We start from the raw sequence: 26,716 nt of genomic DNA, 5'->3' as shown, positions 1-26,716 counted from the left end.
TCCAACTGAGTCACAAGGCCAGTTGCCAGAAACAAGCATGCTTTGTATGAAATCAAAGTGATGGTCCATCTAACCCCTGAATAGCTAATGACCAAAAAGCTGCCAATAGCTATTAATTGTCTAGTAGGGTTGTCGGAATGACTGCTTCTGAATATGCAGAGGCAGAAAGAGGAACACAAAGCAGCCAGGTTCACGGGAGTGAGCTCGTTGAGCAAGTGAACAGAGAGGAGTAACAGAAGTTTGCCAGGGGAATTCCACAGGAAAGGGAAAATACTTTAACACCAATTACGAACTGTTATGTAAATGATGACTGAAGAGATGTGGTTTCTGCCATGGTCTAAATTATCTCAGTGATGGATTACTGACAAGATAGACTGCACCGCATAAGGACTGATAAAAATGTGTTCAACCAAAGCACAGTGAGTTTGATTAGGAAAGTCTTAAATGTAATCTTGTGAAGAATAGAAACAAAACTCCTGAAGTAATGGCTTCAGATAAGGCCACCTTAGAAACTGTAGAAAGTGGGAGTGTTGCTGAAGTGAAGCCAATTAAAGAAAAATAAGAATATTGTCTGATGAAGTTCAGGGCCTTCACTCTTTATATGCTAATGCTATGGGGAAAAAAACAAGACAAGCTTGAGATCCTAGTAAAGTAGGGCAAATATGATTTAATAGGTATAACAGAGACTGATGGGATGACTCCCATAAGTGGAATATAAAGGTACAGTTTGTTCAAAAAGAATAGAAGCTATCAAAAGGGAATAGGAATTTCATAGTCATAGGTATCCACAGCTAGCTTCAATGACGGGGAAAATGATACGTGCACAGTGATGTCACAAAACAAACCCTGCTGTTACATACTTGTATCCTAATGCTTGACACAGCTACATAAGCCATGGGGTTTGTGTTGTGATGTCATGATGCATTTTGTCATATGCCCCCCCTTCAGAGACTAATGTGTACCATATGTTAAAAAGATCCATTCCTCCTCATAAAATTGAATGAACAATGCTGTAAACAGTATGTTAAAATTTATTTATTTAAAAGTGGAAAAACAAAACAAAACAAAATCATACTGTTATTTGTGTCTACCATTGCCAGCCTGACTAAGGAGAAGATGTAGATAACGTCTTCCAAAAGCAAACTGCAGATCTTTGAAAGAGGCATGAAGTTATAGCGATGGAAGACTTTAATCAGTTTGGGGACAAGCTGTGTCAAACATTGTCCTTTAAGGAAATTCCTGATCAGACTTCTGACAACCTTCTTTTTCAGAAGAAGAAAGCAAGCACAATAACCATCTGTTCTTGATTTGATGCTAATCTATAGGGGAGACACAGCTGAGGAAGCTGAAGTACAGGAATGCTGGGAGGAAGTATCCATGTAATGCTAGTGTTCTCAATTTTAAGGGAATCTAAAACTAAGCATAGTTGTCATGAGTACTGATGGTGAGCAGGAGGGAGCCCCTGTCCAGGGGGAAAAACGCATGCGTAGTTTAGAGGCTTTGAACTTTCCTTCGAAGAAACTCAGAGCAGATCCGCCTTGAGTTTTGGGTTTATCTGTGTGGGTTTCCCACGGTCTTTCAGTTTGGCAGGATTGATGTCCTATCTCAGAGTGAAGAACCACACTGAGACGGAATCTTGGTCTGCAGTGTTTATTGTCCTACTCTGTTAGACAGAAAATCCTCAAGGTGGGTCTGCTCTGAGTTTCTTCAAAGGAAAGTTCAAAGCCTCTAAACTACACGGGCATTTTCCCCCTTGGATAGGGGCCCCCTCCTGCTCACCATCAGTACTCATGACAATAGTCAAACATATATTTTGAACTTCAGAAAAGCAGATAACTCAGAGCAGTGATAACTGGTATCAGCAGGAAAAACTAATGGGAGGAGTTCAGTCTTCTCCAAGAAAAAGATATGTGTGCCACTAGGAAATGGTGAAAAGTGGCATGGAGGGGCAGGACTGAAGCCTGAGACTGATAGAAATGGGCAGAAAATCTCTCTCCATGATCACATGAATGGCACTCTAAGTTACTGAAGGAACAAGCTAATGGTCTGGCTTATTATACTGAAAAATCCTGGACAATTAATGAAGTGCCAGATGCATAGATGAGAGCAAATGTTATTCTTAACTTCAAAAATGGGGAGGGGGCAGGGAGGTCCAGCAAACTACAGTTAAATCAACTTGATACTGAAACCTGTATAGAGAGATTCATAAAGCTCTGGGTCCTGTATTTTAACCGGGATTCAAAGAAGTTGAAAGAGGTTCACAAAAGGGCAAGAAAGATAACTGAGTCTAACAACTAAGACCCATGAACAGGAGTTGAAGGAGGTAAGATAGCACTCCTAAAATATCTGAAAGGCTGTCACACAGAAGGACAAAATCTTTTGTCTCTCGTTCCAGACTGAGAGACATGGAATAAAATGAAATTAAGTTACAGGAAAATTCTGGCTGATTGTTAAGGGGAAAAATCCTAACAATAAAAGCAGTTTAATAGTGGAATCAGTTACTGAGAGAGATGTAGTCTCCTTCATTGGACATGTTCAGATGGAAGTTAGTCAACCATCTGTCTGGGAATCTTTCATTTAGATCCTTGTCCTGAGCAACTCAATTGACTCAATAGCCTTTTCCAACCCTAAAATTCCATCATTACAGTATTGTCTAAAAAGATCAGCAATGGTTCTCCATGGTTTCAAATCAGATTTTTTTTCCAGCTCTATCTGGAAATGCTTTTCTATTTACAAAACATTCTTTTTCTGATCTGAATTCCCCCCATGACCCCAATACACTGACTTGTTTTTGTTCGGAAAGATGTACCCCCAATCTACAGAGACATTTTAAAAAAATAATAAAATGTTAATTATTTGCTATTGGCTTTAATTTAATTTAATTTACTTTAATTAAATTAACAACCCATTTCTTTCAAAGACAAGGGAAGGAAAAGCAATTTTAATTTGCACCTGTAAGTTGCTATGTTGAGGGTATGTGCATGTATATATATTCACAAGTACACAAAACTGTACAGCCCACACATGTAAAGAGTAGCATGTAAATTTACATTGCTAATGTTTAGAGCTGTTCAGAAGTAAAATGCAATTTAGATCAGCTAAATATATACAATTTTTAATACTGGACTCTTAGTATCTACTAGAGTATTAACCTAATACTCTTCATATTAACAAATAAATCGTAAATTCTCTGAAAACAAGGCTAAGATATGAGTGAACATGAGTAACTTCTATGCTGCAATCTGGACTGTATTTTTGTCTCCAATAGTCTCATGGGACTAGATAAAATTGCCTCCTGGACATCAGAGATATTTTTAGAATAATAAGCTATGCAGATCTATTTGAAGTAATCAAATTCCTCGATCTGTCCTTAACTCTTAAAACTGATATAACTTAGAATTTGCAGCTTGGCTTTAGAAAACTATTATGCTGTGTCTATTATTTATTTATTTATTTCGTATGGCATAGCAGAATACAGCATTATTGCATAAAAGTTCACAGAACAATATATAAAATGTGTATAAAATATAAAACATTGGGACAGTAGATTATTTTATAACATGCAATACTGAGTAAAATTATAAATAGAATTAAGTTATGTATGAACAGTTACTAGAGTGGCTAAGCCTATGGCCGAATATCTAGATCATTTAGCCATTGAACAGCAGTGCCCTTAAGATGATGTAGTTCTTGCAGGGAGCCAGGGAGCCTTCTGAGGGGGCATTCCATCGTGATGTGATGTAAAGTTTGCGGGACATTCCTGCAGTCACAGTTAGAATTATCGACCAGCCCCATTTTTGTTTCCAATATTGGTACCTGCCCTGATTAGTACAAATCTGGTTAAGCGCTGTCCAGTTTTTCCTTGGGAGATCAAAGCCATAGGGGCATTGTGCTGGATCAGACACTAAGTTAAACAGATCTGGATTAGAAGTTGCCCACTCCCGGTGCCATGCTGTCTCAATGTCAAAGTCTTCTCTGACTAATTGCTGTCCAAGTTTCCATGGTGGGTTCCAAGATTTAAGTCTAAATATTTGATCATGGCAGTCTTTGTGTATAGGTAGTAGTTGGTTTGCCTCACATTTCTGCCACTCCCTTTTTAAGGCTAGTTGTCTTCTAAGGTGTGGAGGTGGCATGTTAGATAATACCAGTAGCCATTTGGAAGGCGTCGATTTAATGGCTCCTGATATTAGCCTGATAGTGTGGTTAAGCTGGGAGTCCACTGCTTTTGTGTGAGCACTGTTTAGCCATACAGGGCTACAATACTCAGCCGCCAAATATGCCAAAGCAAGAACTGATGTCCTAAGAACTGTAGCACTTGCTCCCCAGCTAGTCCCAGACAGTTTATGTAGAATGTTGTTCCTGGTTTTTATTTTATCTGTAGTTTTTCTTAGGTGTTCCCTATAGGTTTACGACCAATCAAGGGTCACTTCTAAATACTTTGGGTTGTGATTGAGCTTCAGCAGCTGATTCCTAAATTCCACTTTTGGTGTATAATTGGCTTGTCTGTTGCTCAAGTGAAAACAAGCGACCTCGGTTTTGTTGATGTTGGATTTTAATCTCCAAGTTTCAAAAAACTCATCCATGTCCTTTAAAACATTTTCGAGGGCTTTTTCAGAGGTATCGTAGTCTTCAGATTGTTTAACCAGTGCAATATCATCAGCGTATATAAACTTTTTTTCAACAGTACTTGGTAAATATGATGTGTAAATATTAAAGAGTAGTGGGGCCAGCACAGAACCTTGTGTCAAACCGTCATTTAACCTATACTTCCAGCTGATTTGGCCATCCAGATGCACTTCAATGTATCTGTTTGAGAGCATGTTGTTGAGTAGGGTAGCTGTTTCCTTACAGGGTGCGATACGTAAGAATTTTAAGATCATCCCTTCTCTCCATACTATGTCATAGGCCGATGATAGATCAATAAACACGGCAACAGATTTTTTTCTCCATTGGAATCCATTTTCTATGTGGGAGGTTAGTGATAGTACCCGGTCACAGCAGCTTCTTTTTGATCTAAATCCAGCCTGTTCTATAGGTATGTGTTCCTCGACCAGAGATTTAATTCTGCTTAAAATAAGTCTCTCCAGCAGTCTCCAATAAGTTTAAAATAAGTCTCTTAAGCATCTCCATTAAGAGATGCTTAAGAGTGCAATAGGTCTGAAATCCTCCACAGATTTCCCCTCTTTGCCAGGTTTTAAGATGGCAACTATTTTTGTCCTTTTAAAGATTGTTGGCAGTCTCCCTGTTCATTGGATATCATTGTAAAATTGTGTGAGCCAGCGTATAGTGTGTGGCCCGGAGTGCTTCAAGAACTCAAGATATACTCCATCTAGGCCAGCTGCTTTCCCTAATTTTATCGCTTTCAGGGCTTCAGCGATATCTGATGTAGAAAATTCTTCTGAGATGTTACTTTCAGATGTTAGTTCATTGGCTCTGCCTTTTTTCTGCCTTTTGATTTTGCTAATTCCCTCTTTATTTGTTCCAGGTGTTTTCCTTGTAAGATTTAAAATTCTAGTTGCTACATCATTAGGGCCAATGTTGCCAGCATTTCAGGTTTGTTTCATGGAGCTATCTCCCAATTTTGTAAGCAAGGACCAAGCCTTTTTGCTGGCATGTTGAAAACTCATTTGCTCCATGAGAGCATGCCACTTTTCTCTCCTAGCGGAGTCTAAAAACTGGAGGAGTTCATTAGCAACTTCAGGTTCAGGATTTTCTGCGTATTGATTGTATAACTCTGTGCATTCCTGGCTCCAGCCTGGGATGTATATTTTTCTGTAGTCCCTTGGGATATGCTTCTTAGCTACAGAGAGTAGCAATCCCACAAATCGGTTATAGTTTTCTGTCTTAGGGGGAATCCACTGGATGTTGTGGTCAAGTTCAGCAGTAAATGCTTCCCATTTGGTTTTTTGAAAGTTCCATCGAGGCTTAGGGGTCGATCTTACAATTGGAATCTGTACTCCAACATTTAACAGCACAGGTCTGTGCTGACTTCGGGGAAGATCTGGGAGTACTCCTTTGTTGCAATGTAGTGGTCTATTGTGCACATCCCTGGAGACAAAACATAAATCAGGGTTATAATCCCTACTCCATCTCGCCCAATGGAACATACCCTTGTCCTTCGTGTCATGGACCAAGAAGACATTTTCAATGTCTGCCCACTGCACGATCATTTCACCATCCTCATTAGTGTCACTATATCCCCACATTGTATTTCAGCTATTAAAATCGCCCATGGTTACTGAGGGGTGCAGTATGTTGGACAGCGCTCTATCATCCCATGGTTATGCAGGTGGTTTATACAAGTTGGCGATTTCAATGGTGGAGATTTTTATTCGTGTGACAAATACATTTGCTTCAGTATGACTTTTCACATCTTGTACTTGGTCTATGTTGTTTTTTACGTGAGTGGCGGTGCTGTACGTTGCATGGTAGGTAGCCGCAGCCAGAGAATATCCTGGGAGTTTACATCTGTTTTTAAGTTGAGTTTCATCGGTGCAGTGAGTTTCTTGTAGTAAGACTACATCCACTGAATGGTCATTCATAAGCCTGAGTAAGTAGTCAGCTTTAGACCTGCTCATACCTTCCACATTGAGTTGTACAATTTTTAGGACATCTCCTATGTCCTTTGTCAGCTGGTTCTGAAAAGAGCCATTGTTTTTATTTTCGATGTTCATGCTGCTTTTTCTTGCTGGGAAATCCTTGTAAGGTCCAGCAGCCAGATGTGTAGACTGTTTAGCTATAACAAGTCACGCTGCCCAGGGTGCACCACGAGGAGGCTAGTCTCCATTGCACTCATAGACATGCTGTGTCTATGATGAACTGCTTTTTTGCTAATGCTCTTTTATAATTTGCTTATAAAAGCAAATATTTGTGTCCCAATAAAAATAGGAGAAAAATGCCCTCTACGTGCAGTCAGAAAACTTTTCAAAACATTCATTTGAATTCCAGGTAATTGACCATGCCAAGATAACAATATAGAAAAATATGAAGAATCCATACAAATGCTAAATGATTGGACAAGGGATTGAGTTACACGTTTGAAAAAAACCGTAATAAATTAACGTATTTTAAAAACACAGTTATAGAATAAAACATTAATCCCAGATAACAGCATTGAAGTAGCAGAAAAGAGTTTACAAGGTACTTGCAAATGGAACCTGTCACAATAACTCAGCATTTACTGTATACTGTTCCAAACCTGATGGAGAATCTAGATGACTCCCAGATCAATCACTGGGGCTTCAAATCCTAAACGTCAGTTGAAAATGTGTGTAAATCCCACACATGATGGACCTATGGTGCAGTGCAGGTGACAAGAACTTTACAAATTGGTCTTAGAGGAACCATTTCAGAATATCTTTCTATATTATGGGGCGGGGGCAGTTTCAGGATAGTCTTACAACATAGATTATACTGAGAGAAAACATCATCTGGACTAATAATTCACATCAATCTAAGTTCTTTACTCAAAATAACAAAAGGCAATGAATGAAGAGTGTGTGGCTATGGTGGAAGCAAGGATGGTTCACATGATAGAAAATCAAGGAGATGTATGGTGTTGGTGTGAATTTTAGCTATGTTTCTGTTTCTTATTTCAAGCTTTTAATTTCTTTGGCTGATTATTTCATATTCCTTTTCTGTGTGCTCTGCATAACACGATTTATCCCTGAAGGGTATGCATGATAGGTATGGATGTAATCAGTCTATGTAAAATTCTGCCCTCCTTATGGCACAAATTCTTCATCTTTCCCTTTTTCACCGTTTTTTCTCTAGCAGAAAATATTGCCCCCATGATATAAACTAAATGACCACACTGTAATTACTCAATTCATTAAAATTGTCTGAAGCAGAAAAAAAGGAAGATTCAGTTCACAAATAAATTCAAGAACAGTAGATGTGCTAATATACATTAGCAGACATAGCAAAAATTCAGTAGCATCTAAAACCAGCAAATGTCTTGTGGCTATGAACTTTATCAACTAAATCATTCCCACAATATGCTGATATTTCATATGACACCTGGAAACAGTTTTATTTAAATAATCAGTACAATTTTCGGGCTACCAAAGCACTTCAAGATCAACACTACATTCTGTCTCCTTGAAATCACTAGTCTTCCTTTGCCATTTCATTGAAGAATACCACAAGCTTACTAATTTCACTTCCACTTCCCAATATTTCTTCACTGGATCTTTAGTTCCTCTGCGATCTTAGCAAAACAAACAAACAAACAAACAAAAAGCCTATTATCTATAAGAGCTACAGCTCTGCCTCTCTGAGAGGACTAGAAATTTGAGTTACTGCCATGCAGGTACAAACCTAATATCAAAATAATGTAATTACCAAATTCTTCCAGGACAAAGACGCCACGCACTGTATTGCACTTTTTAATGTGATTCAGCTCTATGAAAACCTGAAAGAAAACAGGAGGAAAAGCACATGATTAGGCTAAGTGAGGAAATAATTTCTAAATAAAATAAACAAAAATGCACACCACAGCTGGTATAACTTGGAATGTTTGGAATGTTATAGTTCATACTACTAATCAAGCTACAATTATTTAAACCAAAAGAAAGAGGAATTAAAAAGTAAATATTGAAAAGTTGCCACAATGCTAGAAATCAACAAACAACTTAAAAGGCTAAGAAGCTAAGACAGCAGAAGATGAAGTACCTTCCGCTCCTTGCAGGAGGAGAAAGCATGGAAGAGAAACGAAGGAGTTAGTAACTCTGACATATTCAACATTGCTACTCCCTTCAGGCACTCAGTAAAAGAAAGAAAGGAAAAAAACCACACACCTCAAAATACAACAGAAGAAGGGACACAGAATACTCCCAAATTTGGTCTCTCATTTGTAATCTTGTCCCATCCCATCAAACATCTACCTCTCCATGCATCCTCCTCCAGCACAGAGGGCAGGCAAGAGGTGCCATGCTTCCCACCCAAACCAGCTGTCTGCTACATTTCCACACCTGATAAAACTACCTTTCAGGATTTATGGAGTGTATCTTGACACAAAGTGCCAAGAAAACAGAGGTTAGGAAAAATGCAATAGATTTTTATTTCTGTGAGTCAGAAATCAAATCTGTACAAATATGCAAGCGTTCTGATTGTTATGATACTTTTAACGCCTATATCATCTTTTCACACATTCACCCAAATCCTCCAAAATGTAATACTTCAGTCACAATGAGGAGCAATTTATGATTTATACGGAAGGGATGCAGAAAGAAAATCTATACAAAAAGAATATTTACACTTCAGTTCTTACCAATAATTGAAATTCCCAAGTATTTCTTAGCACAGTACTGATATCAACCTCAGGGGCTAAAAAGGGAAGATAGTCTTTTTACTGTGATTGGGGGGGTGGGGGTAGAGAAAATAAATGTGTCATGGAAATTTAGCTTAAGATGATAAGTAGTTTTGTCTAAACACCTCAAGTGCCACTTAAAAATGTCCAGGGCCAGGTAAGAATAGTATTTTTTCAAAGAAAAAAAAATCTCATAAAATGGCAAGCATTTGTACAATTTTGTTTGTACAAATGAAAAAGTATTATAATTACTGTAAGAGTTTCCTATAATGGCAGAAATTAGAGAAGGTAATGTTCCTTTCATGCTACCAAACAAGTATTATGGCATTTGCATAAATGTATTTCAGACCACCATTACAATTAAACTTCAGCTAACAATAGGGATTCTCTCTTTGGTAACAAAATATCATACTGGATAGTGGGAATAAGTAAGATTTTCCTTGGACAAAGTCTTTCCAAACTAATTGAGCAAGAATGGTACATTATAATGCTGATCCAGGAAAAAAAAGGTATCTAGAATATTTGCTTGATATAAGAAAATCTTCACAGAGATGGAAGAATTTTCCCTTTCCCTACTATCCCCTGCGCCACACACAACCCTGCTCCAGAGGATTGAACAACCACTTGATGCAAATTTTGAAGGTGTGAGGGGCTTCACACCTGCTTGAAATCCTTATAGCAAAGTTTAATTCTATTGAATGGGAACAACAGTGAAATGAGGCTAGGAAAAAATAGATATTTATAATAAGAAAAGATATTTAAAAACTTGATGATGAACAGGACAACCTAAAATTTCTATTCAAATAAATATGATTGGACCATGTAATGAAGTACTCACTTCCTTATGAAAAAACTTTAGACGTAAAACACTAAACATGAGAAGCAATTGGCACGTGCAACCTCTTTTTGCAATTTCTACTCCGATAGTAGTCTTGACAAAAAGATATTAGACTAATGCACCATTAATGTGTTCTACATCTGACAATCTTTTGGTTCATATCCTAGTGATGCAAAAAGAGGCATTCAGAAATTTATTCAAATACTTCATCTAATGCAGTATTCAACAATAATTCTCCCTCAGTTCTAAAATAATCACTTGGCTGCACTTCAATTCTTGTGACAAGCAAGGTATTCACTGCTTATCTTTAAAGCTCTAAATGGTTTAGAAACATTAATCAAACCTTAAGAATCAACTTTTCCCAGACCCAATCGATTGGTACATAGACAGATAAAGGTCTTGTCTAAATGCATTCATAAGGTAAATTGTATTAGGACCATCCTTCTAGATTCACCTAGAACCAGTGCTGTAATCTTCTGGAAATCAGGCTAAAATGTTTCTACTGCCCAGTCATTTAAACTTTATTATAGTGTATTCTGATTGATGAGATGATTTAACTCATCTTCATTTTCCAAACTGATATATAATTTTATTTTTACCAAATGTGCATGAATGATACATCTGCATACCACTTCAGAAATTATGTTGGTGGATGAAGGCAGTCTAGGAAATGTTTAATAAATATAAATGTTAATAAAATGCCTCTGTAATGATCTTCTATTAGCATTTTTACTTTTTTAGTGTTCATCCCTAAAAAACTAAGTACAGCATTCCAAAAAATAATATATAGAAACAACATGTATCTCAATCAATTTAAAATAATGGCACAGAGCTAAATTTATATATATATTCTATGAATGCAATTTGTTAACTTGATCTTTTCATCTATATCCACATGTTTAAATGTGGCTTGAACTTGTTCACAGTATCTTGCCCCTCCAAACTATGGGTTATATATTCATTATCAATATTTCTGAATGTTATAAACTTACTTTTGAATCTCTTAAAGAGTATTAATAAAGCATGCAAAACAAAAATAGTTCCTACAATTTGTTAAATTATATTTATAAATTGCCCTCCATAATTCTCATCTAATTCATAACTCTACCTGTGTTGGAAATCTCCCCTTGAATCTAACATTTCCAACATTTAAACACAGTATCAATTTATAGTGTGTTTCACAGAGTGAAGAATGAACATAATCTGACAGAACTGCACATTTATAACCAAACTTGTTCTGCTATAACTATATATTTATTTCCTAGCACTGTTTTAACAAACAAAACCAAAACTAAAATTTTAGGGAGAAGTGATCTTTTTAATAGCAGATATCCTTGCTAATTATAAGTAACATGTTTAATCTTTTGTATCAAAACTACAATTACCACTAGCTTAATTATTAGTTTTAGACACTGGATTAATCCCTAATCAGTTTTATAGTTTTAAACCATTTTTCTAACCAATCTGTATACTGACCTAGGAAAATAATACTGATTTTTTAAAAATTATGTTATAACCTGAGGTAGTCTATAGGCATCTATGATCTGTAACAATTTAAATAACAGCCACTGGCAATTTTAGTAAACATCTTCAAACTTATAATAAATTAACAATTAAGCATTGGAAGGGACAATTACGTATGTGAAAACATGCAGCAATTAACAGAAGCTGTGGAAATTGGGGTGTTTTTTTTACACAATTTCCACTGTTTTCGGGATTCTTTCCGTCTGAAGTAGTAACAGTAGGTTTACTTCTCACCATCTAATATTAATAACATATGTTAATAATGTATATTATAAACTTCTATGACTATATATTATTTAATGGATCTATAGATGGACTAGCCGCCCACTGCATCTGTGAGGTAAATCTCTTCACATTTATAGGACTTCTGTATTTGCTCCTATTGAGACTCACACAGCAATAATAAAAATACTGTAAGCAGCTTCCCAAGTATATTTCTTTTTCCCTACACAGAAACTGGCTGGATGCTCTTAATGTCAATTCTGTCTCCATAAATAATGTTTCCTGTACTTCAACCAATATGTTCACATTATTATTCTCTATTTTGTCTTCACCCTTGCAAAAGTTCTTATTATGTTTTGCTTGGCATAGTTTTCTCAGAGTAAAGTGTGCTAATTATTCCATAAAACAAATTTATTTTAAAATAAATATAGCAATATATCAATTAATATCCATTCTGTTGTCCTCTACAGTTACTAATTAATTTTCTATTTATCATTTTATTTATTTATGTAATTTATAGGTTGCTGGACTCCCATACTACTCTGGATGACATACAACTAGCAACTTGTATGTATGTATGTGTGTGTGTGTGTGTGTAAACATATAAAAGATACAACAGACTGGAAGTAATCAAAATCCATACAAAACAAAACAAGCAAAAGTCAGTCTATTGTTCAAATCTTAAATTTGTGTAATTTGATCCAATTTTTGATTATTTAAAGTTAATTAAATCAGAACTGTTTAATGATCTTAAGGTTTTGTTAAGTGGCAGTTCAGTTATAAACACTAAGCAAGCATCGAGATTAATATATAGACTAATAGATAACATACTTGTCATAGAAGTCCTATCCTCAGGATAAATATACAACCAATAAATTATATTTTAATTTTATGCTCTTGACAAAAAGGTAAATTGGGGAAGGCAAGGAAGAGACTTTCCAAAGAACAAATTCCAGTTGTTTAGGTACAAAACCTTATATTGAAATGAAATTGAATAACCCATTTGTTTTAAAAAGGCAACTGATAAATCTGCTTATGCTTATCAGATTCACTTACAGTTTTGCCATCAACCGAACTAATAAGATGCTTTGAGTTGCAACTTTACAGTTTATCATTCTTGTAAATCACTGATTGCTTATTTTTATTCAGAAATTCTTTCCCCAAGCATCATATCAGCATTAGAACTATTATAACTATGCCCTTCCAGTGTAGTTGCACTGAGGACACTATACCCCAATGATACACCGTTCTTTAAAGGTAGTGACCAGTTCCAATACACCTTTCAAAAAAGTCTTAGGGAGAAACATCATAGCTGTTTCCCTTTCTCCTCCACCTTACATCAGAATTCAGTCCACTGAGGATGCAGACAGGCATTAGTGTCGTAGCAGACAGGCATTAGTGTCTTAACAGCCAGGAACCACGCTGAGACAAGAATAGGTCTCTAGTGTTTTATTACTGCTACATAACAGAGAGTCCTAACAAACTGAAGAAGCGTGGGAAAACCCAGACATATAAACCCCAAAGACTAAGGCGGGCCCGATCTGTGTCTCTTTGAATGGCCACCTAATTCCTCAGTACTACGCATGCGCTTTACAGCCTGGATGGGAGCCCCCTGCTCGCCATCCTCACTCATGACATCTAGCATCGCAACACAGGTGGGAATCAATTCTCTGCCCTAGTCTCCCCTCTAGGTTTTGGACCAGCAGCTGCTGACGTGACATGTAGTACTAGAGTAATTGTTAGAAATTTAAATAAATTGGCTTCATATAATGACTTTGAATTATTTCTTTTCTGTGCTTCATGGCTATATTTCTCCAACACATTCAAAAGAAGAGATCCAGAATGCAATATTTTTAGACTCGTGGGACATTTGGAATCAGTGGCACAGTCTCAAAATGGCTGCTATGGAGGGTAGGACTTTTCATAAAACATTTATCTTCAAGATAACAACAAAACATATATTCTCCCAAACTTCACTTCTTCTCACTTCTATTTCATCTCATCTTGAAAATTGCTTTAAAAACGGATTCCACTAAAAAAAAAACACTTCTTCCAGTTTTAACATTCATTTGGGTCTGATGAATTAATACATAACTCTGTAAGGACAAACCTGCACCTAAGGTTCAACAATGTATTGTTGATATGTCTGATATGTCAACATTTGCTCTTCAGGATTTGTTATTATTGCTTTGAAAAAGGAGCAAGGAAGAGGACTTCTGAAGAGTTTTGTCATGGGGTTTGTACATGAGATAAATTTCCAGCCCCCTTTTTTTCTTTTTCTCCACCCCTCCTTTGCTTTCGTTCCCCACAAATGACAATGCCATATTATTTTGTTAATTCTGTGTATCCATTTTTCTTGTTTTGTTCTAAGTAGTTTGACACAATAATTTTTTGTTCATTCATCTGGGACTTGGAATCAGGTGATATATGGGCACTACACTACTGATTCAGGGAAGAATGAAAAAGTAAAGTTGCACTCCTCAATGGCTGCATATAATTTCAGCTGAAAAGCAGCTTGTCTTTTGAGCACTGCATGTGGCTGCAACAGAAATTTCAAAGAAGCCTTCAATTGCATGCATATTTCAGTGCATGTACTTTCAGATCTTCTGTATCACAGTCCAGGGTTCTCAGGGACACCAATAGCAATTAAACTTACCAAAAATAAATAAAATAAAATAAAGACAATTGCACAAAAGACTGAGTGACAAATTTAACTCTTTTCCTCTCTCTCTTTCTCACACTCTCAAACACATACAGACACAGATACAGGCACACAAACCCTAAAACGGATTCTACATCATATGCAAAACAAACATGAACATGAAGCAAAATCAGTGAATAAGAGAAGCAAAAATAACATACATCTAAAGAAAGAAACAAAAAGTGACACCTAATTCCATTTGTGTTTCCTCTATACCCAGAGATAAAGCTCTATTAAAAAAAAAGGAGCAAGTAAGATGTCTGTATCACCATGAGAAAAACTCTCTTTCTGGTATACTGCCCAGAGTACTTTTAACCATAAAGAAAAACATATGATGCAGGACAACTATTAAAAACAACAACAACAACAACAACTTGCAATTGCTAATTCTAGCTCATTTTTTCATATAATGAGAATCAATATGAATAAACCAGATGTAAGTGGTAATAAAACTGCTCCGTAATGTTGGCTAATATATTTCCGTGCCACATTTATAGAATCTGTGCAGAGCATACCCAAGATTGTTAAATGTTGCTGGAGGTGCTTTCCAGAAATCTAACACAACCAAACTCACATCATCATTTAAATGGCAATTTTTCAGTTAAAACACTTTCTTCATCTGAACCATGAAGAAAAGTATGAATGAACAAACTCACTATAAATTAATTACAAATAAACTGAAGCCCAAGTTTCTGAAAAATACCATTCTTCTTATTTTTACTGAAGTTTATAAACAGAGTCAATAACTCACAGTATTTATTTATTTAAAAACTAATCTGCTTTTCATTGGTAAAAACAAAGTTTAAAGCAGATTTAAAAATGCATCTATTGTACCTAATAATAAAACCCTGTCATTTTAAAAGGAAAATATTGATAGCTGTGACATTTCTCTTTCCCTTCGTCAGTACAGGGAAGAGGAAACACATTTATTGGTGTACTTCAGGAAGATTCATGCTATTATAATACTTGTTACATGCTATTTCCTACCTGACTATGCATGAATTTCAAATTAATTCCTTCCAGTGTCACTTGGAGAAGGCCTCCTTCACCAGTTTTCATATCCTGTACAGGAAATTCCCCACCAAGTTCAGGCCCTGTAACACAAACAGAAAATAGAGAAAAAAATAAGAAAATATACCCAAATACCAAATCATTAAGACAAAGAAGAAAATGACTAATTTTCAAGCATATAATCCTCCTCCCAAAACAGAGCCACAGGATAATTAAAGTTTCTGCTGCACAGACACAGAAGAACTCTCAAGGCAGAGTCATAATGTGAAACAAGATAGTCTTAGGGCTCTTCTTCAGGACCATGTTAAAATGGGTTCCTTCAGCCCCTGAAGTGGCAGAGAAATATGCCAGCATACTTTGCCCTGCCTCATTGCTGAGCAACATTCTGCCTCAGTAACACAGTCAGAGAGGAGGAATACAGCCCCTACTGTACAGTTTTAGTACAGGACAAGTTAAGGGACACAACTAGTGGCTTCCCCTGGCTCTCTCCATTTGCTTTCTCCACCATGTCATCATTTGGCATAGAAAATTGGTCTCTTTGATGAGGCTGGAGCTTGAAGGAGATAAGCAGTGTCCTGCCAGATTGGGCCCCTGGCCTATCAGGTCCAGTAGACTGTTCTCACAATGGCCAAACAATTGCAAAAGGAAGGCCTTCAGAGGCAGACGGCCTTCAGAGGCAGCCACATTGCCATGAAGGCAATAGCCATTGATCCCCATGACTTCCATGAATTGGTCCAACCTTTTTTTGAAGCCAGTCCAGTTGGTAGCCAACACTGTATCTTGTGGAAGCGAATTCCAAAGCTTAATTACATGTTGTGTAAAAAAAAAATGTGTTTCTGCCTCTGCATTTCATTCTTTAGATGTAACATATAACATATATAAGATATAACAGAGTTGTTGTATATGAGATGGGCAGCAGAGAAATTTGACAAATAAATAAATAAACAAACATATTTTTCTGTGTGTTGTTCCTGTATGAGGTATTTGCAATACCAATATTTATTTATATCATTTTTGTTACTGTTGTATTTATATCCCACGTTTCCTACAGGAGCTCAAGGCTGCATACATAGCACTCCCTCTTCCAACATTTCCTCCCAACAACTCTGTGAAGTAAGTTTGGCTGACAGAGAGAGAGAGAGAGAGAGAGAGAGAGCGTGCGCAAGCAAGATTGGCCCAAATTCACCCCTGACCTTCTGTGGCTGAGGCTGGACTTGGGTTTCCTCAATGCCAGTGTGACTTATTATCTACTATATCACACTGGCTTATAAATGATCTTTTTATATACAGAGGAATACTCAAAGAGCCACATTTGCATCTAATCAACCAGCACAATAAATACATGTGAAACAGTTTAACGCTTCCAAATTATACATATACTGACCCAACAATGCCTTTGGTAGAAAAGCAATGCCTTGAAAGTGTGAATAGGCATCAGCATCTTTTAGCAGCAAAAGTTGTGTTAAAGTTAAGGTTACCACCATTGCAGAACATCAGACATTTTTCCTGATATTATCAAGGGCTGACTTTGTACAGTTTACGATTTTAAAAACAGGTACACACAGCACTAAAACAAACAGAGACATAGGAATGGGGCAAAAGAAGCCTTATTCTGTAACACTTGCATAAACAGTTTATATAAATGATACAGACATAAAGTTTTCTGTCTCGTTTGGATCTTATTTCTATATTTCAGAGGATTCCTTACTCCTGATCCTTCTCTTTAACTCATCAATATGAGTCATAGAATAATTAAGGATCATTAAGGCTTATAGAGTATATTACAGGTAGTCCTCACTTAATGACCCTAATTGGGACCAGCAACTCCACTGCTAAAAGAAGTGGTTGCTAAGTGGAAAATCACATGTCTGTGACTGTACTTTTCAGCTGGAAAGAGACAAGACTATTCAGTTCCACGCCTTTGGCTTTTGTTTGCCTCCTAACTACTCCTCCACCCTTTGGCATGCTCAGGTGCCTGCTTGCTGCCTTGTACATATCAAAAGCAATGCAATCACACCACAGCCTGGGGTTGGGAACCACAGGCGCACTATGCAAACACCTTACTCTCTTGAAATCCCTCTCTCTCCAATCTCTCCACTCTGGGAGTGGGGGAGAAAAATAGCAATTTCTGTAGGCAATCTCTACTGTATCTGATCCTTTCCTGCTGCAGTGCAATCACATTGCTTTCGATGTGTAGAAGAGCAAACCATTTACGCTCTTGAAATCTCGCTAATCTCTCGGCTCTGAAGAGGTGGGGGCTATGGGTCAGGCAAAGGAGAGAGTGGAGTCCTTGGTGCTCTCTGAGCCTTGTTGTTTTCTTGCAGACATTTCATTGCCAGACTAGACAACATCTTCAGTGCAAAGAGGGAGTGGGCCTTGCTCTCAGTTTATATAAAGGAGAGAGTGCCTACAGAAATTGCTTGCTTTTCTTCCCCATTCTCCTTGCAGAACAGAGAGATTGGAGAGAAAAAGATTTCAAGAACATACTGTAAGCTGTTTGTGTAGCACGTTCCCAGCCCCAAGCTGCCAGCATGATTGCATTCCAAGGTGCAAAGAGCAAACAGCTTACTTTCTTACAATCCCTTTCTCTCCAATCTTTCTGTTTTGCAAGGGAGGGGAAAAAAGAAAAAAATCATAGATCAGGTACAGGACAACACATAATGGTGACTGTAATGGTGACCACATGCTGCAAAGGTCATAAATAGACTGTAAAGTAATTTTTTCATAACTTCGAACAGTCACTGAAAGTGAGGACTACCTGTAATAGCCTTGCATCTGTTTCTGTTCTCTACCCTATTTCATATTTGGAGTTAGTTGCTATATGTTTATTTCTTTCTCTAACAGTAATCATGCATATTTATATATATATATATATACACACACACACACACACACACACAGAATCTGAACATAAAATAATTCTGTTTTGCTAAACTGAATAAAATAGGAAGTTTAATATTTTCAGATCTTTAATTTTAAAAAGGTACATAAATGCTCTAATAATGCTTGTCACTTAAAAAAAACAACTCAAATCTTACCTGGCTTTATGCTCTGTTGTCTAGCAGCTGCTCTTTCCATACTATCTTTTACACAATAATATAATTCCCGGCACTAAAGCAGATGAAAATAAAATGGTAAGTACAGAATGGAACTAACAAAGTAGCATAACTGCAGAGGATAGAAGAGACGTGTGCCAATGTGATTTTTCAAAGACCTCCACATCATATGGCTACAATCTTTGAAAAAGATGCAGTTGCTTTAATCAGACCCAGGCAGTACAATGTTCTTCTTAAGCACCTCTTTGAACTAAAACCACTGCATAAACCTACACACTGCATCCTCCCCACACTCTAGTGAAAAAGGTTAAGAAATAGTTATTGGACCAAAGTTGCCAGGAGTTTTATGAATGCTTAGTGTGTATCCACAACTCATCTGTTTTAATCTAGTATTATTAACATCATTATTGTTATTTAGAGCAAAACCAGCACTGTAGAAATAGAAAAATCATAAAACAGAGAAAAACATAATAATGGACCCAAACATTATGGAATGACCATTGCTATTATTTTAGAGATGTTTGACTGTGTCAACCTTCTTTCTTTAGCTCCAATTATAGCGCAAAGATATTGCTTCCTCTTATGGATAGAACTGTTCAGTCAGAGTAACTCAAGAAGGTGAGAAAATGGAGCAGTTCCCATTCTATCAGATCAGCTGAACTGATACATTTAAGGCATCTTCTCTTCTAACCTAAAGGTTTTCTAAAAGATAAGGATTAGTTCTGATGGCCAACCATGCATTACATATACAGACAGGTGGATGAAATTTGAGTCCCCTTTTCGGGAGAGATGGGCGGTGATAGAAATTAGATAGATAGATAGATAGATAGATAGATAGATAGATAGATAGATAGATAGATAGATAGATAGATGTGCTTCATTTGTGTACTGGCAACACTGCAGGATCCAGGATTACTGTGAAGATAAAATGAAATAATTCCCAAATACTTCAGTGCTTCTTGAAGGAAAGGAAAGCTATAAAACACAGTAAGAGTGACATGCTGATTATGAATGTTTTGAATAACTTTTTTTTAGGATTGCCAAAATTAAAACATGCTCTTTTGAGCGAGAGTGATCTAAAGTGAGGATTAAGCAGGATGTATGGCACATCTTCCTTCATAAACAAACATAAGAGGACATTCCATTACAAACAATCTTGGTTAATTGATTCTGAGAGCTTCTATATCTGAATAAATAAAAGCTAAGTAAGAATATTTTTATTAAAGAAAACATAATGACTTGCTAGGCTTAAGGGCAAAAATTATTTACTATGCTAGAAAAATATTAAAAAGATCTCAGCATCATGTAGCCTATCTAATGAGAGAACACTAGCACTTTGCTAACAATATGATTACAACTCGCCTTTTGAAACAGTGCTTATGGATAGAAAATAATGCTATCCTTATGGATAGAATTCTATCCTTATGGACAGAAAATAACGCAACTTAATTCATGGAAACAATTTTTGGTGAGACCAGTTTTAAAACTCACACTGCACATCGGTTGCTGACAAAATCTTGGAATAAACTCCAAGACAAGGCCTAGAGTCATCAACGTTTGGGGAGCAGTTCACAAATTTGGAATTTGGGCTACCAGAGAAGGCATGATCATTATTCATTTACTAAGAGGCAAACTGGTAAGGATATTCCCTAATGAGAGCTCCTTACTAACTCTAGCCTATCTTTTTTTTTCTTAGTAGGTGGACACACTTCCAGACAAAGCACAAGACTATAGCCACCCACACTTTTTATCTTCTAGGTTTGGGTGTCAATGGAAATAATCAGGTCTGGCAAGGAAGCTAATAAATGCAAAGAGTGCAATAGCACCTAAAGAATCTTGCTGTGGACCCAAATTCTAAAATGTCCAGTAAAATAATAAAATAAGTGCTTGTATCTTGCCTCTTTTTCTGAACAGAAAATTGTAGAAAACATACCTTTTTAGTGTAGAACTTATTTAATTGTGTTTCCTGTCCATTCCTCCTCCAAAGACAAAGTACTTTTGTTTTGGGGCAGTACGTCATATTAATCAGTTTTTCATACCACCAGCGTTCATACACAGTGCCAATGTTGCTTCTCAGAACAATACAGTCATCACATACCTAGAAACATAAATAGTTTTAGACATAAAACTTCACAGAATTCAACTCAGTAACTCAATTAGCATTTAATCTGGTCTCTACCTCCATGAAGAATATGTCCCCTGTTGTATCTGTCCCAGCATGTACAACAAATGTTTGTTTCTTGATATGTCTACTGCCACTTGGTCGGATGGGGAGCTCCCTGCCAGACTAAACAAGAGGGAAAAAAAATCAAAGAGGTGCACTGTTTTCATTCCTCATGTTACCTAACCAAAAGTCAGAAACTCTTAATATACAAGGCCACTCTCTCCTAGTTAACTGATGAGACTTGAAAGTAGTTAAATTGGACTGGATTAGTAATGTGGGTTTAAAACAAATGTCTTACATATTTTATTCAGGTATCTTAAAACATAAGAATACAACTGTGTAACAACGTTTTTTTCTCAAGCATTTGTACATGGAGACTAAATTAAAAGATTAAACTGCACCAGCTATTTTTAGACCTTTTAGTAGAAAAATTACAAGATAATCTAACACATCAGCAAAACAATCTACTCTACTCTAGTCTAGAATAAATGGACTTTCAGTGCAAGAATTCTATCAGTCTTTCAATAAAGTACAGATACTGCCAACAGCAAAATGTGACTTATTATTTGAACTACGTACAATGACCTTTTAAAAGCGAACTGACTTCTGTAATATCCTTCTGGGGCGGCTCAGGGAGTTGGGGGTGGGCAGTGTAGTTTTGCGCTGGTTCACCTCCTTCCTCCAGGGCCGTTCCCAATCGGTGGTGATAGGAGAGGAGAGATCTGACCCTCGACCCCTCCACTGTGGGGTGCCGCAGGGTTCAGTACTCTCTCCTCTCCTATTTAACATCTACATGAAACTGCTGGGTGAGATCATCCATCTCCATGGGATGAGGTATCATCAATATGCCGATGACACTCAGTTATATATCTCCATTCCGGGTGAAGTAAGTGATGCGGTCTCTATCCTTTCCAGGTGCCTGGGGGCTGTGGGGGCCTGGATGGGGAACAACAGGCTTCAACTGAACACTGGTAAGACAGAGTGGCTGTGGATTGATGGCCCCTTGGGTTCCAGGAAGTTGTCATCTTTGGTTCTGGATGGGGTGGCACTGCCCCATTCGGAACCAGTGCGGAATCTGGGGGTCCTCCTGGACTCGCGACTCCTGGTCGAAGAGCAGGTGGCAGTCGCAGCCAGGAGGGCCTTTGCACATCTTTGGGTGGTGCACCAGCTATGCCCATCCCTGGACCGAGATGCCCTCCAAACAGTCACTCATGCCCTTGTCATCTCCCATATAGACTACTGCAATGCGCTCTACATGGGGCTACCCTTGAAAAGTATTCAGAAGCTTCAGCTGATCCAGAATGCAGCTGCGCAAACAGTTATCGGGGCTGTAAAATCAGCCCATGTGACACCACTGTTATGTTAGCTGCATTGGGTATCAGTTTGCTTCCGGGTCCAATTCGAGGTGTTGGTTATCACCTTTAAAGCCCTACATGGCATGGGTCCAGGGTACCTGAGGTACCATCTTGTCCCCATAACATCGACCTGTCCCACCCGGTCAGGCAGGGAGGGCATGCTACGGACCCCATCAGTAAAGGAATTTCATCTAGCGGGGTCCAGGAGGCGAGCCTTCTCTGCAGTGGCACCCGCCCTTTGGATCTTCTTGCCCCCGGAGTTGAAACAGGTTTCCTCGCTCTCAGACTTCTGGAAGAAACTTAAGACCTGGTTCTGCCACCTTGCTTGGGAGGGGAAGAGCGATAGCTCCACCTGGGGTTGGCTAGAGCCATAGCACCTCTTAGTGATTGTGTTCCATCTCCACTTGGATTTTACATTTGTTTTTATGTATATTTTAATGGTAATTTTTAGGTGGTTAAGTTTTTAGTGCTATTTTATTGTAAACCGCCCAGAGTCCCCCACTGGGGGAGATGGGCAGTGATATAAATTTAATAATAGATAAATATTTATTAAACTGTCTAAGATTAAGCAATATTACCATTAGATTTCAGGCAGTTGCTTTTTCAGAAAGCCCCAAATGGAACAGAATTTGACCAGAGAGCAGAGAAAGGCTATCTACTGCCTTTCAGAAGTCTTGCAGTCCCATCAGTTTCAGGTAGCATGGACAATATGAAAGAACTGCAGGAGTTTCCTACTAGAGTCCTGAGAGTCACTGCATATGAAGTTCAGAAAAAACAGTGCCTTTCCTGAGAATGAGATTCTTTTTTGTACAAAGTACAGTTAAGTAAGTCTACATCATCCATATGCACTAGTGGCCAGGTTTGAAACCCTTCTTGGGAATATCAAGACAACATTCTAATAAATTGCATCTGAACTGTACAACAGAAGAAAAATATATTTCATGACTATGAACTAATCTCGATATAGAATCATCATCTTGTACATTGCATATTAAGCATACTAGAAAGTATACAAACTTCTCTATAACTCACATGCACTTTCAAATTTTTGACAAGTAATGCCATTTGTATTGGAAGTACAAGCTAAAGATTAATGCTTTTATTTCTTCCCCTCGCAGCAAAGAACGAATATATGTTTAACTTACCATGCTGGCAATTTTGTCAAGTATTTCATTTATTTCTTGACTATGCACCAAACCAATGTGAGATTTCCCCATCAAACGGCGTACCTTCTTCCTAATATCATTCTTCTGTACCTACATAGCCAAAAGCAGTACTTTATAAATAATACTTTCCTAGCTAAAGAAATATCTCATTTATGGAGACCTATATATCAATATAAAGATAAAAAACATTACATGACATATCATTATATTTCAATTAATACATTAATTAGATAATACATTAATTAGATAAGGAAAGGAGAAGATCTCAAGCATACTCAATAAGACTCAGCTGGTGTGGCAGTACACAGCTGACCTTGTGTGGATACAGAAGCTAAGCAGGATCAGGCCAGATGAGTACTTGGATGGGAGACTTCTAGGGAATGCTATAGCTGTTGATTAGACAGGGAAGTTGTTTAACCAACAGCCAAGTTGTCTACTCCAATTAGACTATTGCAACACATTCTACATGGGGCTGCCTTTAAAGACCACTTTAAAGCTTCACTCCATCCAAAATGCAGTCGCCTGGGTGCTCATGGATTACTTGCCAATGGGCTCACATTACACCTGCAGGTCTTGTACTCACTTCCTATTAAGCTCTGGATACAATTTAAAGTGCTGGTCTTAACCTATAGTGTCTTTTATGACTTGGCCCTGGGTTACCTGCAGGACTGCATTCCCCCCATTAGGGTCAGCTAAACCACTTCAAGCATGCTGGGAGAAGCAGCTGGTTGTCCCCCATTTTGGGGAGCTTAGGAGGGCTGAAGCCCAGAAGTGTTGTTAGTCCACTGAAATGGCCTCCCTTTGGAGGTTTGCTTGTCTCCAACATTACCTGCTTTCTGGAAAAAGTTGAAAGAAGAGCTTTTTTGGAAGGCTTTTGGGGTGTGACACCAGGTATTATATTGTTGGGTTTTTAATGTATCTTCTGATATATTTTTGGCGTTGTTTATGATTGTGTCAGGATCTTATAAATAAATAAATGAGTTGGAAAAAAAATCCTGAAGAAGACAATGACAAACCATTTCCATATTGCTATTAAAAAAAACTTCTTGGAATATGTCCAAGAAGACACCAGTCCAATTTGGAGATTTTACTTATTTTCAAGACTTTTAATGAACCAAAAATGCATGATAGTTTGTTACGTCAGTCACTAATACTGGATTGTTCCTGCATACTAGTGATCCATGCATCTAAGATATACTCTATCCTCTCATCTGCCTCCCTTGTCCTGCTTCCAGAACAACTTCAAATAGCTCAAAGAAATGAAATGAGTGGCCAGATATACTCCACCAGACATTTCCAAGGTGATTCTGGGAGCAGAGGCATATAGATCAAATCATACAAATGATAAGAAGAGGCATCTTTTTGTTTTGTTGTTACTTTATTTATTTAATATTTTTTATAACCTGCCACAATCCTGAAGGACTTTGGGCAGTGTAAAGTAAAGGTAAAGGTTTCCCTTGACATTAAGTCCAGTCGTGTCCGACTCTAGGGGGCAATGCTCATCTCCGTTTCAAAGCCGAAGAGCTGGCATTTGTCCGTAGACACTTCACATGCCGGTCATGTGGCCGGCATGACTACACGGAACGCTGTTACCTGCCCACCGAAGCGGTACCTATTAATCTACTCACATTTGCATGTTTTCGAACTGCTAGGTTGGCAGGAGCTGGGACTAGCAACGGGAGCTCACCCCATCACGCGGATTTGAACTGCCACTACTCAAGAAGAGCCAGTTTGGTGTAGTGGTTAAGGCATTAGACTAGAAACTGGGAGACCGTGAGTTCTAGTCCTGCCTAGGCACAAAGCCAGCTGGGTGACCTTGGGCCAGTCACTCTCCCTCAGCCCAGGAAGGAGGCAATAGCAAACTACTTCTGAAAAACCTGCCAAGAAAACTGCAGGGACTTGTCCAGGCAGTCTCCGAGAATTGGACATGATTGAGCAGATGACCAAAAAAGCAAAAAACTCAATCAACTAGAGTCAAAAGCATGCTGGAACAGAACAGCTTTAGGCTGATTCTAGAAGGCTAACAGAAAAGAGGCTGCAAATAGATTGGACAGCAGGTGTGCATGTGTATGTTAATGTGTTACTGTTCCAAAGAGTGGAATCTACTACAGGGAAAGACTACCACCTAATTCAACAACTAACCTACTTCTCTCAGGAGGGGTATTCTCAGCAGGTGTCATGAGTAAGGATGGCGAGCAGGGGGCTCCCATCCAGGCTGTAAAGCGCATGCGTAGTACTGAGGAATTAGGTATCCATTCAAAGAGACACAGATCGGGCCCGCCTTAGCCTTTGGGGTTTATCTGTCTGGGTTTTTCCCACGCTTCTTCAGTTTGTTAGGATTTTCTGTCATGTAGCAGTAATAAAACACTAGAGACCTATTCTTGTCTCAGCGTGGTTCCTGGCTGTTAGGACATCAGGCCTTCTCTAAATGGCCAGATTAGTGGGTGCTGGGTCCTAAAGGAAGAACTTCAAAAGTAATAACTGAGTAATAATTGAGCCAGGAAGCTTACTGGTAAACAATGCAATGTTATTAGTGTGTGTGTGTGTGTGTGTGTGTGTGTGTGTTTGTTTGTTTGTTTGTTTGTTTGTTTATTTATTTAATCAATCAATCAATCAATCAAACTTTGTCACCGCCCATCCCCGTCCCAAGGAGGGACTCTGGGCGGTTTACAATAAAAATGAAATTAAAATCAAAAGCAGTTTCAAATACAATAAATACACTAAAAATAAAATGTGATGGAGTCTAGATGGCTGAGAGTTCTTATCAGTCAGTGAGTGTAATAGGTCCACTGAAAATCACTCAATATATTGCTTTCTATCTCCTTTTCTTCAGATCAAACTCAGGGGAAAGAGAGGGACAGAGGAGCATCAGCAAACTAAATCTCTGGGAAAATCACTTCTCCAAGAGATTCTCCATCCACCCCCATTTCAGTTAGCACAAAAGAAAGTGACCCCTGAATGTACTGACGCTTAGCAACTAGAAAGAGGAAATTCGACCCTTCACACATTCTTTCAAATAGTGCAGTCTACATCATGCAACACCTTTATAGCATCGCCTATCACAAGACTCCATCTAAAATACCAAAACAACAAAAAAAAGCACCTTCATCATAATCATGTACGCAATCATATTGTGAAGCAACGTAGCCAATAAACGGTCTTCATCATCTTCTAAACGTTTTCGGTCATGTTCTCCTAAAGAAAAATATCTACAGAAGAAACATATATTAACTGAAGCCAACAGTGAACATTCAGTCACTGATTACAAAATCTTATACACTGCTCCACTACTTTTCTTTTTTGTTTTAAAGCTCTCCACAGATTTATTTCAAGGTTTCCATAGCTTAAATTAATTCTACATAAGGACAA

The 26,716-nt window shown here is 37.9% G+C and overlaps 1 protein-coding gene across 17 annotated transcripts in view; it reads right to left on the bottom strand.

Moving 5' to 3' along the window:
* Window positions 1-26,716, bottom strand: part of MADD (MAP kinase activating death domain) — a 112,811-nt gene that overhangs the window by 4,847 nt on the left and 81,248 nt on the right. For all 17 annotated transcript variants that reach the window (XM_063289709.1, XM_063289712.1, XM_063289710.1 and 14 more), the window contains 7 exons: window positions 26,451-26,556; window positions 23,327-23,437; window positions 20,842-20,949; window positions 20,596-20,760; window positions 18,645-18,717; window positions 15,583-15,689; window positions 8,344-8,413 (listed from right to left, as the gene is read on the bottom strand). In XM_063289709.1, coding sequence (XP_063145779.1) covers window positions 8,344-8,413; window positions 15,583-15,689; window positions 18,645-18,717; window positions 20,596-20,760; window positions 20,842-20,949; window positions 23,327-23,437; window positions 26,451-26,556 — 740 coding nt within the window. The remainder of the gene's footprint in view (window positions 1-8,343; window positions 8,414-15,582; window positions 15,690-18,644; window positions 18,718-20,595; window positions 20,761-20,841; window positions 20,950-23,326; window positions 23,438-26,450; window positions 26,557-26,716) is intronic.

Source organism: Candoia aspera, chromosome 1 (genome assembly GCF_035149785.1).
Source record: "Candoia aspera isolate rCanAsp1 chromosome 1, rCanAsp1.hap2, whole genome shotgun sequence".
Taxonomy (NCBI): domain Eukaryota; kingdom Metazoa; phylum Chordata; class Lepidosauria; order Squamata; family Boidae; genus Candoia; species Candoia aspera.
This window is presented reverse-complemented; position numbering and strand designations above follow the sequence as displayed.